An 18,379-nucleotide genomic window follows, 5' to 3' on the forward strand; every position below is an offset into this window, starting at 1 on the left:
TGAGGGACGGTCTCTGTCCCAGTGAGTCCACAGTCAACGTGCACCAGGCAGAGGCGTGGGACATGAGCATCAGCATTCCTGTTCTACAGAGGAAAAAGTGAGGCATGGAGAGATCGAGGGGCTGGGCTAGGACTCGAACCCAGCTCTCAGCACCACCTTCTGCCAGCTGAGAGACCCAGCTCGTGTTTCTTAGCTTCCAAGAGTTCCCACAGAGTCGAGCTGAGAATCGGGGATGGCGAGCTCGGAGCCTCAGGCTCTTCTGGTGAAGGCTCGGTCAGACAATTGTCCCTCTTTTCAAGATCCCATCCATGGGACACCATGTCACTGATTGTTGGGAACTATTTCGATCCGGAACTGAGGGGTCCTGGCCCTGGGATTTATCTACACCGAAGGGGGCGCATCTGTGATGGATCTCGGGGTGCCCAGCACTATGACCCAACTCTAGCAAAAGGGGATAGCTCATGGTAGCCGGGTGTCATCTCCTAAACCCCACGAGCCCTTCCACCACCCAAGGACTCTCCTCTGGGCAGTGCCCGCCCGACTTCACCTTGCATGATAACAGGAGCACCCCACTCCCTGAGTCCCTTTGCCCTCTGATATCCAGCCCCGGTCACAGGCTCCTCACTGAAATCCCAGATCCTCCTCCCCCAGGCATGTCCCAATTTTGCCTTCAGCCGCCACTCCTGTAAACCACACAGCACTGACAATGCAACAGAGGTGGGTTTATTTAGGAAGAAGTAAAGATTTAGCTAGGAGTGCAAGGAAGTGGTGGAAACAAACAGTTACGCCACACAGCAAAATCACCGGGCGCGAAGGGTCTGATCACTAGTTTCCTTTCCTTGCTACTAAAGTAGGTTCCCCCCTCCCCCCAATAAAAGTTCAGTCTGTTGCAGAGCTGGCTGGTTTCATGAGAACCAGGATCCAAATGTTCAGGAAAACACCCTCCCTCCCCGGGGATTTCCTCCGTGAATGCATCCAGAGTGCATTTCCCTCTGTGTTATGCTGAAAACAGCCTTTTGATCCTATTCGCCGGCGGGGTAAACCTCTCCCTCAGGGCAATGTTCCCTTTTTTAACCTTCCGGTGGTTTCATTCGATAGTTTGTAGTGACCTCCAGTGATTTCCTGTTCAAAGTCTTAGTATTGTGCAAGGCTAAACGACTGAGTCTTGCATTGCATCACTGGCTAAGGAGGGGGAGGGTGACAACTCCCCTGGCTGAATGGGCCATCGCCGACACATTATCCCCCTGGGATCTAATTTGTTCTCCAAGTTCGGAAAACATAGGGTCAGGATCAAAACATTATCCTTTAAATGTTACCTGTACATGCATCCCGCAACAATTATGAATCTTGACAAATTATGAGCATTCTGTAGGTACTTTTCTCATTACACTTTCTGGATAAATATCCTTAAGATGCATTTGGTATAGTGAGTTTGTCAGGTCTCAGGTGAGAGCTGTTTGCAAAGAAGGGGACCTTTCGCCAATGGCTTGTGGCGTTTCAGCGTTGCGTTAGGGCTGGGAGGAAGTTTTCCATCAAGTGCTTTTTTTAGACAGAAAATTGTTGGGGTTTTTTTTCCTCTCTGAAACATTTTTTTTTCCACCAACTCTTGGTGAAATGTCAGTTTTTTCAGCAAAAACGTGACTGCTTGGAAAATGGAATATTTTTATTCAGAAATGCCACAGTGATGGCTTATGGGAATTGTAGTTTGCTTGTCTCATGTCCCCATTCTCCTCCATTGGCTGGGCTCTCCATTTGGACTACATCTCCCACGATGAACTACAGCGTAGCATTCACATGATACACCACCTCTGTCCAAGAGGAGAGACCTCAGTGCCTCAAGGGAGATGTAGTCTGACCAGAGAGCCCAACCCATAGAGGAGAATGGACACATGAGGCAACATGATGGCATTTCAGAATTGAAATATTTAGGGGTTTTAGCCAAAAAATTTCATCCATCGGTGAAAATTTTTTCACCATTTGGCTGAAAGTTTCCAGTATTAAAATTTTCACGAACCAAAATTGAAATTTTCTGTGGAAAAGTCAGAGAAAAACAAAAAAATCCACTTCAAGGTAACTTTCTGAGGACAGATTTAGCTGAAAACAAACGACTTCAGTTCCATCAATACTTTCTGTGGAAAATGTAACCAAAAATGAAAAATTTCACAGCCAACACTATTGTCTCTGGAAAATTAAGAGGGAAATGAAAAATTTCTGTTCCATTGATGTTTTCTGTGGAAAGTACAGATAGGAACAAATATTTTCTCTTTCACTGAAATTTTCTGTGGAAAGTGTAGATGAAAAGGGATATTTATGGTTCCATCTATGTGTTCTGTGGAAAAATTAGGGAGAAAAAGACACATTTTCCCTCTTGTCAACATGTTCTGTGGAAACTTCAGACGAAGAATAAAAAAAATCAGTTCTGTTGACATTTTCTGAGGAAAATTTAGGCCAAAAAAAATTTTAATAATTTTTTTTCCGCCGCTGTGGAAAATTAAGACAAAAATATTCTGTGGAAACCCCTTTGTTTCCCAACCAGCTCTCACCCCAAGACATGTCCCAAGTGCCCCCTCATTTTAGGTCCACATTCAGGTAGCATGGCCTATTGGCCACACTTAGGACTTCTTGGCCCATCCGGCCCTGTACATCATCTTGGCCATGGCCCCCTTGACCTCCTTGTTCCTCAGGGTGTAGATGAGCAGGTTGAGAGCCGGCGTGACCACGTTATAGAAGACAGCGATGTGCTTATCCCAGTCGGGGGTGGTGCCGGAGCGGGGCTTCATGTACATGGAGATGACGGTGCCATAGAAGATGGTCACCACGGCCAGGTGAGAGGCACAGGTGGAGAACGCTTTGTGTCGCCCAGCGGCCACCTGCCCCTGCAACACAGAGGCCAGGATGAGGCCATAGGAGGCCAGGATGACAGCCAGCGGGAGCAGCAGAATGAGCACAGCCGCCCCGAAGACCACGGCTTCGGTGAGGCGCCTGTCAGCGCAGGCCAGCTCCAGCACCACCGGCAGCTCGCAGAAGAAGTGGTTGACCCGGTTGGGCCCGCAGAAGGGCAGCCGCAGGACGCAGGCCACGTTGACCACCGAGAGGAGGAACCCACTGGCCCAGGAGGACAAGGCCAGCGCCCAGCAACGGCTCCGCCCCATGAGGGCGGCGTAGCGCAGCGGCCGGCACACGGCGACGAAGCGGTCGTAGGCCATGGCGGCCAGCAGGATGGCCTCAGAGCTGCCGAGCGAGAGGGCGATGTACATCTGGGCAGCACAGTGAGCAAAGGGGATGGATTTGCTGTGGGTCAGGAGGTGGGCCAGAGCCTGAGGGACAGTCCAGCTGGTGTAGCAGATCTCCAGGAAGGAGAGGTGGCTGAGGAAAAAGTACATGGGGGTGTGGAGGCACGAGTCGGCCCGCACCAGACCCACGATCAGCAGGTTGCCTGCCAGGGTGGCCAGGTAGGTGGCCAGGATGGCCGCGAAGAGGAGGCGCTGCGTCCGCGGCTGGCTGGACAGACCCACCAGGATGAACTCGGAGACCGAGGTGCGGTTCTCACCCCGCATTGCCTCTGTCTGCCTGCAGGGAGAGAGAGCGGGGGGATAACACAGGCCGGACTCTGAGGCAGACTCAACAGGGGCTTGGCTACGCCAGGGTCAATCCAGAGTCACACCTGACTGTACTGAGGGAAGGGCTGGGTTCTGATCTCAGCCTCCTTGGATCAATCCAGAGTCACACCTGACTGCAGTGGGGGCAGGGCTGGATTTTGATCTCAGCCCCCTGGGGTCATTCTGAATTTCAGGGTCAACTCCAGATTGACCGCAGGGGGACTGAGATCAGAAGCCAGCCCTGACCCCATTGCAGTCGGGGTGACTCCGAGCAGGGATCTGTACCTGGGGTGCCCCCCTCCCAGGAGAATGCCCTACTCACTGGGCTATTAGCAAGTCTCTCTTTCCCTACCCTTCTTCCTTATCCTGCATTTGCAAAAAATGTTTGTCAAATCTTTTGAAACTTCCTGGTCATTAAAGATCCCCTGGAACATCCCATCCCCCACCTCCACCCCCACACCCACACCCACACACAGCCCAGATTCCTGGCCAAGCCCTCTGCGCTCTCAGCTGGTTTCTCCATCACTTCCTGTCCCAAACTCTTGCAGTAGTGTTCCTTTATGCTGTTAAAGAGCCCCTGTGCTCCACCCCAGAGGTGGCCGCAGCTCAGCACCAGCAGAAGGGTCCCTGTATAACCAGCCCCTGTGTCCCACCCCAGATCCCACCTCTCCTGCCCGCCCAGAGCGATTTGCTGGGCACAGAGCACTGCGCGGAAGCTGAGGACGGGATGTCCAGAAGCCTCCAACAATTGGAGAAGACACCGGTAAGGCCTCATCTGTAATACTGCGTCCAACACCTGCCCCCCGCATTCAAGAAGGAGGATTCCAACCGGACAGGAGCTGGGATGAGCGGGGGTCGGCGCCCTGATCTCCCAAGAAGGAACTGGCAGAACGGGGCCTGTTTAGGCCGGAATACGGGCTGAGAGGAGCACCGGTTGGTCTATCCATCCCGCTGCGAGGTGAACACCCGGAAGGGGATCCGCTACTGAAGCAGAATTTTTCATATGGCTAAACATCAATGCAGACGTCCAGGAACAAAGAAACGAGGCTGTATTGTACGCCCAGGTCCTGGTACAACCCTCGGACTCTCTCCTGGGGAGCAGGGACTATGAGAAAGTTTGGGGGGGTCATGGTGCATAATCACCTGAACACAAGCTCCCAGTATGGCCAGAGGAGCCAATGCAATCTTGGGGTATGCAGAGAGCAATCTCAAGTAGGCGCGGACAGGTTATTGTATCCCTGGATCTGGCCCTGGGGTGACCACTGCTGGGATCCGGTGTCCAGTTCTGGTGTCCACCATTCAAGAAGGATGCTGATAAATCAGTGATGGGTCAGAGAAGAGCTAGGAGAATGATTGAAGGATTAGAAAACCTGCCTGTGAGGGATAAACTCCAGGAACTCAATCTATTTATTTTAAGAAAGAGAAGGTCCAGGGAGGACTTGATTCCAGTCTATAAGTGTCTACATGGGGAACAAATATTTCATAGTGGGCTCTTCAATCTAGCAGACAATGGTCTAACGCCATCCGATGGCTAGAAGTTGAAGCTAGACAAATTCAGACTGGAAACAATGTGTCCATTTGGAATGGGGAGAGTAATAAACCATCAGAACAACTCACCAAGGGCGTGGTGGATTCTCCATCACTAGCAATTTTCAAGCTGGATGTTTCCCTGAAAGCTCTGCGCTAGGAATTCTCTGGCCTGGGTTATACGGGGGGTCAGACTAGATGATCACATTGGTCCCTTCTGGCTTTGGAATATATGAATCTGTGACGGACGATGTGACCCAAGGGCAAATGGGGATACGCTGGCTGGGAGCCACATGAGGCTGGAAACCAGGAGCAGGTTCCCCCCCCCCCCCCCCCCCCCCCCCCCCCCCCCCCCCCCGTCAGCGGGCAGGTTCTGAAGCAGCCTCACAAGAGGAGGAGGTGAAGGCAAGAAACCAAACTGGAGCTCGATGAGTTTCTGCCCCACAAACTTTACTCAGGTTAGCTAACCCAGGTTAAAATAACAATGAAGACACAGCCGTTTGGCTTTTAACGCAGGTTAGCAGCTCTGATCAGACTCCAGTCATGCTAGGATACATCTACACTGAAAAAAAGAAAGAAAAGAAGAAAAAAAAAAAAAGGTGTGTTCCTAGAATGGGTTAGCCTGCATGGGCTAGCCACATCTGGCGAGCAGGGGTTGCAATGCTAGTGAAGACAGGGCAGGCATGACCAGAATTCAAGCCTATGGTCCCTGGGGCTAACGTACAAGGAACATGTGTTTTTTGCAGTGACAATGCACACCTATAGAATGGTAGGACTGGAAGGGACCTCGAGAGGTCAAGTCCACTGTTCCCTCTAAGCTGTGCACGTGTGCACACGCACGCAGATCCTAAACCCGCGCACACAGTGAAACACCGCGCACACAAAAATTTGCACAGTAGCACAATTTGCACAGAAGAAATTTTTTGCGCACACAGCCTGTCAAAAATTTGCACAGAAGAAATTTTTTGCACACATGGCCTGTCAAGTCCAGTCCTCTGCACTCACAGCAGGACCATGCATCATGCAGGACCAAGCACCCTGTTTAGCCAAGTGTCCTGGCTGCATTTCTACATAACCCAGGTTACCAACGCACCTTTTATTGCGTTTCCTCAGTCTCACCCGTGCCGGGCAGCCAAAACTCACAAGCCAGACCTCAGAACCATCCCCTGGTCGGCTTTCAACCCAGGAGATCGGTTTTATCAAAGGAACCACCGGCGAGTCGTTTCTTTGCCTCCAGGGTTTGTGCTCGGGCCACGATTCCCAGCTTCACTCCTCAGCTAGGAGGATCCAAAGCCCGCTCTTTTATTTCAGCAAAGGCCAAGCGTCTCCCGTGACTGCCCGACCCCAGTGGCTGGGCCTTTGAGAGCAACCCGGACAGCAGGAGACTCGGTAGCACGACTCATGTAGAACAGGAGCTCCTGGGGCGAGCCCAGCCCCTGCGATGGCCGACGGTCCTCGTGTCCTGCTTGGTGAATTTATCATGCTCCATCTTCAAACCAGTTCGGTTGTTGGGCCCCCACTTCTCCTACCCCAGAACCTCCCTCTGGTGGAGGTTCTCCCTCCTTCACATTTCCAGCCTCTGCTTATTTCTGGCCAGTTTGTCCCCATTTGTCCGAGGGCCAATAGACTCATAGACATTAAGGTCAGAAGGGACCATTATGATCATCTAGTCTGACCTCCTGCACAATGCAGGCCACAGAATCTCACCCACCCACTCCTGCAATAAACCTCTCACCTATGTCTGAGCTATTGAAGTCCTCAAATCATCGTTTAAAGACTTCAAGGTGGAGAGAATCCTCCAGCAAGTGACCTGTGCCCCATGCTGCAGAGGAAGGCGAAAAAACCCCAGGGCCTCTTCCAATCTGCCCTAGAGGAAAATTCCTTCCTGACCCCAAATATGGCAATCAGCTGAGCCCTGAGCATGTGGGCAAAATTCACCACCCAGATACCCAGGAAAGAATTCTCTGTAGTAACTCAGATCCCACCCCATCTAACATCCCATCACAGGCCATTGGGCCTATTTATCATGAATAGTGAAAGATCAATTAATTGCCAAAATCATGTTATCCCATCATACCATCTCCTCCATAAACTTATCGAGCTTAATCTTGAAGCCAGATAGGTCTTTTGCCCCCACTGCTTCCCTTGGAAGGCTGTTCATTTCATCCAGAGAACTCCAAGCACTTTACAAAGAAAAGTGTGTATGATGGCCCCCAGTTTACAGACAGGGAAATTGAGGTATAAAGAAGAAAGGAGTCCCATATGTCTTCCCTTTCCGCTGTACTGAGCCAGCTCTGCACTCATTCACCTAAACACATGGTTAAATGCTAAAGAAAATGCAGAGCTACACTTTGCAGTGCCCAGCACAATGGACTCTGGTCAGTCCCTAGGCACTATAATAAACATGGTCACTAATAGCTAGCTACCATGTGCTATTAATTGGAAGAGATACTCTGGGTAAATCCCTAGCTGATCCAATCCAAGATATACACAGAGTATGGTTTAGTGGTCAGCACACCACAGTAATGGAAATCTGGACACCTGGGTTCTACCCTCAGCTCTGCCACCAATTCGCTGCAGTACCTGGGACTTCTCTCTGTGCCTATAAACCTGTGAGGGGGGTCAGTGAAGTTGCCATGCTGGAGCATAGGGAGCACTGGAAATTGCTTGTTCAGGGGTGCTACAGATGTGTCTAGTATTACTTATGGGGTGCTGTTCAGTATACATGGTGCTTTATGGACACAGGTCTCTGCCCCTCGTTAATAAGAGATGCTATTTGGCAACCATACTAAGGCCAGAAGTATTTGGGCATAGGCACATGCTGATTAGTTAGAGCCACGGTGATAATTAGAACTGTGTACATTGGTACCCTGGGGCTAGCCCAGTTCCTTTGTTAACCTGGGGAGATACCAGTTGTAGTCAACAACTAACTGGTGAGGAGGCCGGGGAATGAAGGACAACTGTGTCTGCACCACTTGTTTGGCTGCAGACTGTGTGCCAGCAGTACGGGACCAGGCAGCCTGCCAAGCCTGCAGCTCTCACTCTTGGATATTCACAAACAGAGGTGGCAGAGGCATGGCAGCAAGAGAGAAATGTCAGTGTCATTTCTCACATAAGTCTACCTGAACATGGGGTCCCCAGTAGGCTGGGTGGGCAGCAAGTAAGAATCAGACGTACCCCGGTTCAAGATTACCCATTCCTCCACAGGCTAGAGAGAGGCAAGTACATCCTACTCTTCAGGTGTAGGCTCAGTTTGTGCCAAAAGCATTTCTCTTCTTGATGTACCCAACGTGGTGGCCCCTGGAAATAAAACTTCCCACTGCTGCTTATGTATATAGCACCTGCTCTCCTGGAGGAAGGAAGTTTTGTGGCCTTATGAGGTGAGAACTCAGTATAACCCTTCTCTCATCCCCATCCGAAACTGCTTTGCTGCACACATATTAAGACCTGTTATCCAGGGCATGTGCAGTCTTTTCCAAACTTTAATTAAGCTTCTCGGTGCTCTGGAAAGCCCAGAGCCTAGTAACCATATTGCCAAGGGGCAAGCTAAGGCAGAGACATGAAGCGGCTCATTCAGCCTTACTCAGCAAGGCAACGGGAGAGCTGGGGCTGGACTCTGCTGCCACCTCAGCACAAGAGCCCCAGAGCTGGGGATAGAACCCAGGCATCCTGACTCCCCGTCCCACCTTCTAAGCTCCAGACCTTTCTCCCTCCCTTCACAGAGCTGGGGATAGAACCCAGGCATCCTGACTCCCCGTCCCACCTTCTTCTAAGCTCTAGACCTTGCTCCCTCCCTCCACAGAGCTGGGGATAGAACCCAGGCATCCTGACTCCCCGTTCCACCTTCTTCTGAGCTCCAGACCTTTCTCCCTCCCTTCACAGAGCTGAGGATAGAACCCAGGCATCCTGACTCCCGGCTTCCCTGCTTCAGCCATTAAGCTGCACAGCCTCTGTTTGATGCAAGAACAAATCCATTTAAAAAACCAATGAAATGATAACTGAAGTAAAACTGCAGCACCAGCATTGCTCTCCCTAGATGGCGGCTCCTTGAAAGGGATTCTGCTTGAGCGTCTTTGGGGCGCTGCAGACCAGACACCTAGAACAGTTTCTTAAGCATTACACTTGTCCTTAATGTGCAGTCAAGCAGAGGGCCAGAAGACAGACTGGCGGGGTCACAGCACACAGAGAACTATGAAGTGGCCGGAAGGGAATTTGGACTTTTTAAAAAACAACCTGAAATCTCAGTTCAAGTTCCCCACCGTCAATGGCTCGGAAAAAAGGCTTGTAGTGCAGTGTAGCTCTCCTCACCATGCAACCAGAACAACTGCACCTGCCTCTCCAGCTGCCCTAATCATCAGCCATTTGGAGAAGTGTCCTGTGTTTTCCTGTAGACCAGTCACCTGTTAGCCGAGGCACGCACCTGCTCACAGGAAACCGGCGCTGCCACATAAGCAGTGCTAGAAAGAATGTGGAGCCCAGGAGGAGAAAGAGGAGCACAGAGTTGATCGACGACTGCTCCAGCCACACTGAAGAGTCCGTGATCCCCTCCACACTTTCTCTTGGTGCGTTTTCCACATTTAACCCCTCAGCCCCTACTTCTCCCCCACAAAAGCTGTCAATGGATCTTCCAGCCTCATCACTTCAGCTACACTCTGCAACACTCCTCCTAAGATAGCTTCACTCGCCAGCTGATTGTTTTCAGAGTAGCAGCCCTAAGCAACTTCCACCTTCTCTGTAGGTATATATATCTCTCCTTACTATATGTTCCATTCTGTGCATCCGATGAAGGGAGCTGTAGCCCACGAAAGCTTATGCTCAAATAAATTTGTTAGTCTCTAAGGTACCATAAGTACTCCTGTTCTTCTTTCAGCTGATTGTTGTATCTCAAACTCCAACACCAACCGCATGGCTGGGAGACCACAGCGCTCACATACGCCCACGCAGGCACATTGCATTCAACTTGTTTACAGGCAAAAGGATTAAAAACCTGAGGGCGGTGGGGAAAAGTATTGGGAGGAGGGGAGACAAAGGAAAGGCAAATCCCACCATATAAGCCATTGGAAGCTTTAGCGAGGAAATACCAAGAGGGCCCCTGTCAAGGTTCCTTCCCCACTCTGAACTCTAGGGTACAGATGTGGGGACCCGCATGAAAGACCCCCAAGCTTATTCTTACCAGCTTAGGTTAAAAACTTCCCCAAGGTACAAACTTTGCCTTGTCCTTGAACCGTATGCTGCCACCACCAAGAGTCTTACACAAAGACCAGGGAAAGAGCCCACTTGGAGACGTCTTCCCCCAAAATATCCCCCCAAGCCCTACACCCCCTTTCCTGGGGATTTTCTAGCTAGATTATTTACTAACTTAACAGGAGTTGGAAGGCTGCATTCCTGATCTGTTCCTGGCAAAAGCATCACACAGACAGACAGACCCTTTGTTCCTACCCCCCCTCCAGATTTGAAAGAATCTTGTCCCCTCATTGGTCATTTTGGGTCAGGTGCCAGCGAGGTTACCTTAGCTTCTTAACCCTTTACAGGTGAAAGGGTTTTGCCTCTGGCCAGGAGGGATTTTATAGCTCTGTATACAGAAAGGTGGTTACCCTTCCCTTTATATTTATGACAGCCCCCTACTAAGAGATCTTTCCAAAGCATAAAGCAGATACCTATCACCAGCACTTACTCAAATGCCAGATGCTGCTTAAGACCAAGTGACCTTGGCGTTATTGCCAAGGCTTCACAGCTCCTTGTGCTAACAAAGCAAGGTTACGGGGAAGCAAAACATTCTTCCGCGATCACTTGAGCGAAAAAAGCAGCACTGGCCAAGCGTCAAAGGAAACAAAGCAGATATTGGTGCTGGCTAAAGTGACAACACCTGAGCTCCCCCATCTCCCATGGAAGGCAGAGGGAACTGCTGGTGCTCAGCACCTCCGCAAACCCAGGTCAGGATGCGTACCAAATCCCAGGAACTGCTTCTGATCACTGCGAGGCATGGAGGCAGCTACTATGCCAAAAGGGCCCCTGAGCAGCTACAGCTTGAGATTTAGACTGGAAGTTCTCCAGAACAGGGCCTGTCTCTCCTTACAGGTCTCAATGGCACCGGGTACAACTGGGCTCAATCGTAGCACTAGGGTAGCACCTGCAAGCCCCAACTGAGATCAGGGTCCCCTGCCGTTCACCCCCCTGACGTATTTATGGAGAGCAATCGCATCCCCTCCCAGCCTGCGTTTTACCAAGCTCTTTCACACTCCATCCATAGACTGCAAGGCCAGACCAGACCAGTCATGACCATCTCGCTTCAACTTCCAGCTATTGGACAGTGTTCACCCTTCCTCTGCTAGATTGAAGAGCCTGTTACTGAATATTTGTTCCCCATGGAGGTACTCACAGACTGGGATCAAGTCGCCCCGAAGCGTCTCTTTGTTCAGCTAACTAGACCGAGCTCCGGGAATCTCTCGCTCTCAAATCCTTTCGCCATTCACCTGGCTCTTCTCTGACCCCTCTCCAGTGTGTTGTAAGCGGGTGTAGTGGATGGGCTCTTTCTCTAAAAGCTCGCCTCTGGTTCCGACAGGAATGAATTCAGGGCTGTTCTCCAGCCTGTGCCATCCAGGGGGTCAGACTAGAGGATCACAACGGTCCCTTCTGGCCATGGGGTCTCTGAACCCCCTCAGAATGCCGTGGGAGAACGGAGTATTATGTCCGCCCTGCCCCTGGCTTACAGCAAGTTGAACCAAGGTCCTCCAAGCCCCAGACCAGACCCATCGTGACCATCTAATCCGATCTCCCCTCTAGCACTGCCCAGAGAACGGGGACCAGAACATCTGTGTCTTGGGAGATTCCGACCCTCGGAAACTGGTTTCCGTTGCGAAGCGTCAAATCTGTACCCTTCCCCGCGCAAGAACATTTTTGCCAAGTTTTGTTGCGGTTAAACCGCGACGCTGACCCCCTTTCGGCGTCTAAACCAAAGATCACCTTCTGTTGTGTTGTGTCATCCCGGAAAACAAACACGAGTCGAAAGGAAAAGCCGTCTCCAAATGACAAACCGAAAGAGTGGCCGAACCAATTTGCTCCCCCCCCCCCCCCCCGCATGAAATATCATGGAAAGCAATGGGTTCCTGCGGAAAGTTTGGACAGAGACAGAAGGGCATTTTCCCAGGGGAGAAGGGAAATGCCTGTTGGAGACCGTTCCCCCCGCTGTAATAACAGACCCTCCTTCTGCAAGAGGGAAATGAAGACACACCGAGAAACGTCTCACCCCTATTCTTCTCTGCCGGGTCTGCACCAGCAGGGGCGTCACATAGAAATCAGTGGCAAAGAGGAAAGGCTCAGACCCGGCCGGAGCTGTGGGGTCAGGCTCCGGCACCCAGAATAGGCTACGTTAACTGCTCAGGAGCTTTGGATCAACCAGCGCGGAGACACAGAGCAGAGAGGGCTGCTAGATAGGGACTTGCCAAATTGTTTTGCTTACCCTCTTATTGAAGATTGGCACATACGTGAAGTCCTGGATGGGGGAAGATCCCCACCTCACCCTCCAGAGAGCGCGTTTTTCATCCGTCTCCTGAATCCAATCCGCAAGGAAGCATCCTGGCTTCCACACTCAAAGCCGGCACCTGGCTGCGGTTGTTAATGAAGCCGTCGGCACCAGAAGAGATGCTAAATCAGACCCAGAAACCCTCTGCAGGGCAAGGGATGACCCAGAGGGGCACTGGAGGGCCTGTGGCGTGGTCCCCCTGGCACAGAGCTCTCTGATTGCCCGGGGCGGAGGACCAGCTCCACGGGGACCCCTCCATTCCTGGTGGCAATTAACGAGCCTCATCTGGGTCATAGACAGTCTCCCATGGGTGCTCGCCCCATGGAACCTGCAGGATTTTGAGCCTCTCTGAGCCAAAGGTGGGAATGAAAATTAGAACCAGGAAAAATCACAGATTAAGAATGGCCCTAAAGGGTGAGACCATGGTCCATCTTGCCCGGTATCCTGTCTATGACAGGGGCCCATACCAGAGCTTATGGGGAGAGTACAGAACGGGGTGATTATGCAGTGATGCATTCCCGCTACTGGTAGCCAGAGGTTTAGCATCCCCCCCGAGCACGGGGTTGTGTCCCTGACCCTCTTGGCTAATAGCCATCAATGGACCTAGCCTCCAGGATCTTATCTGGTTCTTTTTTGGTCCCTATTATGCTTTTGGCCTCCACAACATCCAATTGCAGTGAGTTCCACAGGTTAATGTTGCATTCCGTGAGAAAGGACTTCCTCTCGTTTGTGTTATGGATTTCATTGGCTGACTCCTGGCTTTTGTGTTATGTGAAGTGGTAAGTAAATCCATACTCACTTTCTCCACACCAGCATGAGGGAAGGAGGGATAGCTCAGTGGTTTGAGCATTGGCCTGTTAAGCCCAGAGTTCTGAGTTCAATCCCTGATGGGGCCATTTAGGGATCTGGGGCAAAAATTGGGGGTTGGTCCTGCTTTGAGCAGGTGGTTGGACTAGATACCTCCTGAGGTCCCTTCCAACCCTGATATTCTATGATCAACCTCTATCATATCCCCCCTTAGCTGTCTCTTTTCCAAGGTGAACACCCCTAATAGTTTTGGTCTCTCCTCATACGGAAGCTGATCCATAACCTGAGTCATCTTTGTTGCCCTTCTCTGAACCTTTTCCCGCTAAGGATAGCCTTTCCGAGTTGGGGCAACCAGAACCGGGCACGGCATTCAAGGTGTGGGTGCACCATAGGATTAGATAGCAGCATTGCGATATTTTCTGTCTTATTTATCCTATTCCTAAATGACGGTCCCTAACATACAGCTGGCCTGTCCGGTCTCTGCTGCAGACTGAGTTTTCAGAGAACTAGTCACGGGGACTCCAAGATTTTTGGTTCTCCGGCAATTCCAAAAAATCAGCCGGGAGGAGAGGGCGGATTCAGGGTGGGTCCATCCAGAAGGGGATTTTTTGAACTTGTCAGCGAATGGAAAAGTAAAAATAAAATAGGGCAGGGGTGCCCAAACTTCTCTCCTCGCGCCCCCCTTAACAGTAGTGGAACGGGTCCGCACCCCCACCCCCCAGAGTGGGAGCGGAGCTGCAGCCAGGGTGAGGAGCCGGGGGCAGAGCCACAACTGGGACCAGGGGCTGGGGACGGGCTGTGGCCAGAACCAGGGGCTGGGCTTGCAGCCAGGGGCAGGGCTGGAGCCACGGCCAGGGGCTGGGGCGAAGGGCAGGGCCAGAGCAAAGCTGGGGGCAGAGCAGGGCTGGGTAGTGCTCCCTCCTGACCCCCCATGGGGGCTCTCAGGGCCACTACATACCCCCCAGATGATCCTCCACATCCCCCCTAGGGGGGCACACCCCACAGTTTGGGGACCACTGAAATAGGGTGATGAGCTGTCCTGGGACTGTCCCAAAATTAGAGGCTCTGTCCTCTCGACGACCCTGTTCCCTGTTGTCCCAATATTTCACCCTGGCTCACCCTAAAAGAAAACAAAATAAAAACATCTGTGTCCCTTCCCTGCGGAGCTGAGCACTCTGTGCCATGGGAATAAAACGAAAGGAACTTTCCAATTGTTTTCCATCATAAAACCAAACCGTTGCTGTTCAGAAATGGGGAGACAAACATTTGGATGGTGCCTGCATTTTTTCCCCCACAGCTGAAATAATTCAGCCCCATTGACCCAGATTTCCTAACAGTCCCTGTGTCGTCACATCTGTACATTTCACCCCAAACAACTTTAGGCTGCATAACTTCACCCAGTTCTAGCTGAAACTCACCAGGATCTGAGAATCCCAGGGTCTGCGTGGCCTCCGCCCCAGGGCAGAGGGGTAGGAGCCAGCCCCGGGCATGACTGATGCCCTCCAAGTTGGGTGTCACTGGGGCTGAGGTGGGTGCTGGTGCCAGCCTGTCTGTGTGGAGAGAATTGGCCTTGTGAGTGGAAGCTCGCGAGTGAAACGTGCGGCTTCAACTCCCTCTAGTGGCCGCTCCGCAGCAGAGGGTGGGGAGTTGGCCCAAGTTCCCAGCTGTTCTCCCTGAAGGTTCCTGGTTCTGTCCCCGCTCTCGGCCTGGCCGGGAGCCAGGTTAGAAAAGGGGCGCCCCCGACATGCTGCCAGACCCCGGAGTCAGGGTTGGGAGTAGCCACAAGTGACAACGAAGGTTTGTTTCTAGCCAGTTTGATTTGGGGGAGTGGGGGCACAGGAGAGACATTCCCCCAGCAGGTGAATTTTCTGGTCATGTTTGGGCAAAAATCAGACGTGAAGTTTGGGAGTTTGAGAGAGGGTGAAGGAAATACACTGAGAGCAGGGCCCAGCCCCTCCAGCAGGGGGCAGGAGGGACACACACACACACACACACACACACACACAGCGCAGGGCACCCCCTCCACCAGGGGGCAGGAGAGATACACACACAGAGTGCAGGGCACCCGCTCCAGCAGGGGGCAGAAGGGACACACACACAGAGCGCAGGGCACCCCCTCCAGCAGGGGGCAGGAGGGACACACACACAGAGAGCACAGGGCACCCGCTCCAGCAGGGGACAGGAGGGACACACACACAGTGCAGGGCACCCGCTCCAGCAGGGGGCAGAAGGGACACACACACAGAGCGCAGGGACCCCCTCCAGCAGGGGCAGGAGAGGACACACACACAGAGCGCAGGGCACCCCCTCCAGCAGGGGCAGGAGGGACACACACACACAGAGCGCAGGGCACCACTCCAGCAGGGGCAGGAGGGACACACACACACAGAGCGCAGGGCCACCCGCTCCACCAGGGGGCAGAAGGGACACACACACACAGAGCGCAGGGCACCCACTCCAGCAGGGGGCAGGAGGGACACACACACACAGAGCGCAGGGCACCCCCTCCAGCAAGGGGCAGGAGGGACACACACACAGAGCACAGGGCATCCCCTCCAGTAGGGGGCAGGAGAGACACACACACACACAGCAGGGCACCCCCTCCAGCAGGGGGCAGGAGGGACACACACAGAGCGCAGGGCACCCTCTCCAGCAGGGGGCAGGAGGGACACACACAGAGCGCAGGGCACCCCCTCCAGCAGGGGGCAGGAGGGACACACACACACAGAGCGCAGGGCACCCGCTCCAGCAGGGGGCAGGAGGGGGACACACACACAGAGTGCAGGGCACCCGCTCCACCAGGGGGCAGAAGGGACACACACACACAGCACAGGGCACCCGCTCCAGCAGGGGGCAGGAGGGACACACACACAGAGCGCAGGGCATCCCCTCCAGCAGGGGGCAGGAGGGACACACACACACAGTGCAGGGCACCCGCTCCAGCAGGGGGCAGAAGGGACACACACACACAGTGCAGGGCACCCGCTCCAGCAGGGGGCAGAAGGGACACACACACAGTGCAGGGCACCCGCTCCAGCAGGAGGCAGGAGGGGGACACACACAGAGCGCAGGGCACCCCCACCAGCAGGGGGCAGGAGGGACACACACACACAGAGCGCAGGGAACCCCCTCCAGCAGGGGGCAGAAAGGGGACACACACACAGCGCAGGGCACCCGCTCCAGCAGGGGGCAGAAGGGACACACACACAGAGCGCAGGGCACCCGCTCCAGCAGGGAGCAGGAGGGACACACACAGAGCGCAGGGCACCCGCTCCAGCAGGGGGCAGGAGGGACACACACACAGAGCGCAGGGCACCCCCTCCAGCAGGGGGCAGGAGGGACACACACACAAAGCACAGGGCATCCCCTCCAGTAGGGGGCAGGAGAGACACACACACACAGCGCAGGGCACCCCCTCCAGCAGGGGGCAGAAGGGACACACACACACACAGCAGGGCACCCCCTCCAGCAGGGGGCAGGAGGGACACACACACACACAGCAGGGCACCCGCTCCAGCAGGGGGCAGAAGGGACACACACACACACAGCAGGGCACCCCCTCCAGCAGGGGGCAGGAGGGACACACACACAGAGCGCAGGGCACCCGCTCCAGCAGGGGGCAGGAGGGGGACACACACACAGAGCGCAGGGCACCCGCTCCAGCAGGGGGCAGGAGGGACACACACACAGAGCGCAGGGCACCCCCTCCAGCAGGGGGCAGAAGGGGGACACACACACAGCGCAGGGCACCCCCTCCAACAGGGGGCAGAAGGGACACACACACAGAGCGCAGGGCACCCCCTCCAGCAGGGGGCAGAAGGGACACACACACAGAGCGCAGGGCACCCCCTCCAGCAGGGGGCAGGAGGGACACACACACAGAGAGCACAGGGCACCCGCTCCAGCAGGGGACAGGAGGGACACACACATGCACACACTGAGCGCAGGGCACCCGCTCCAGCAGGGGGCAGAAGAGACACACACACACAGCACAGGGCACCCGCTCCAGCAGGGGGCAGGAGGGACACACACACACAGAGCGCAGGGCACCCCCTCCAGCAGGGGGCAGGAGGGACACACACACAGTGCAGGGCACCCGCTCCAGCAGGGGGCAGAAGGGACACACACACACAGAGCGCAGGGCACCCGCTCCAGCAGGGGGCAGAAGAGACACACACACACAGAGCGCAGGGCACCCCCACCAGCAGGGGGCAGGAGGGACACACACACACAGAGCGCAGGGAACCCCCTCCAGCAGGGGGCAGAAAGGGGACACACACACAGCGCAGGGCACCCACTCCAGCAGGGGGCAGGAGGGACACACACACAGAGCGCAGGGCACCCGCTCCAGCAGGGGGCAGGAGGGACACACACACAGAGTGCAAGGCACCCGCTCCACCAGGGGGCAGAAGGGACACACACACACAGAGCGCAGGGCACCCACTCCAGCAGGGGGCAGGAGGGACACACACACACAGAGCGCAGGGCACCCCCTCCAGCAGAGGGCAGGAGGGACACACACACAGAGCACAGGGCATCCCCTCCAGTAGGGGGCAGGAGAGACACACACACACAGCGCAGGGCACCCCCTCCAGCAGGGGGCAGGAGGGACACACACAGAGCGCAGGGCACCCTCTCCAGCAGGGGGCAGGAGGGACACACACAGAGCGCAGGGCACCCCCTCCAGCAGGGGGCAGGAGGGACACACACACACACAGAGCGCAGGGCACCCGCTCCAGCAGGGGGCAGAAGGGACACACACAGAGCGCAGGGCACCCGCTCCAGCAGGGGGCAGGAGGGGGACACACACACAGAGCGCAGGGCACCCGCTCCAGCAGGGGGCAGAAGGGGGACACACACACAGCGCAGGGCACCCCCTCCAGCAGGGGGCAGAAGGGACACACACATGCACACACTGAGCGCA

At 54.4% G+C, this 18,379-nt stretch overlaps 1 protein-coding gene across 3 annotated transcripts in view; it reads right to left on the bottom strand.

Annotated features, from left to right (window-relative positions):
* Positions 1 to 565: 565 nt before the first annotated feature.
* Positions 566 to 18,379, bottom strand: part of LOC119564942 (olfactory receptor 2D2-like) — a 52,064-nt gene continuing 34,250 nt past the window's right edge. For 2 of the 3 annotated variants that reach the window (XM_043534671.1, XM_043534670.1), the window contains one exon: positions 2,329 to 3,570. In XM_043534671.1, the coding sequence (XP_043390606.1) occupies positions 2,613 to 3,557 (945 nt within the window). In that variant the 5' untranslated portion in view covers positions 3,558 to 3,570 and the 3' untranslated portion in view covers positions 2,329 to 2,612. Of the gene's footprint in view, positions 3,571 to 18,379 lie in introns of all 3 variants that reach the window. The other variant, XM_043534672.1, reaches the window with a different exon arrangement.

This window comes from Chelonia mydas, chromosome 23 (assembly GCF_015237465.2).
Source record: "Chelonia mydas isolate rCheMyd1 chromosome 23, rCheMyd1.pri.v2, whole genome shotgun sequence".
NCBI lineage: Eukaryota > Metazoa > Chordata > Testudines > Cheloniidae > Chelonia > Chelonia mydas.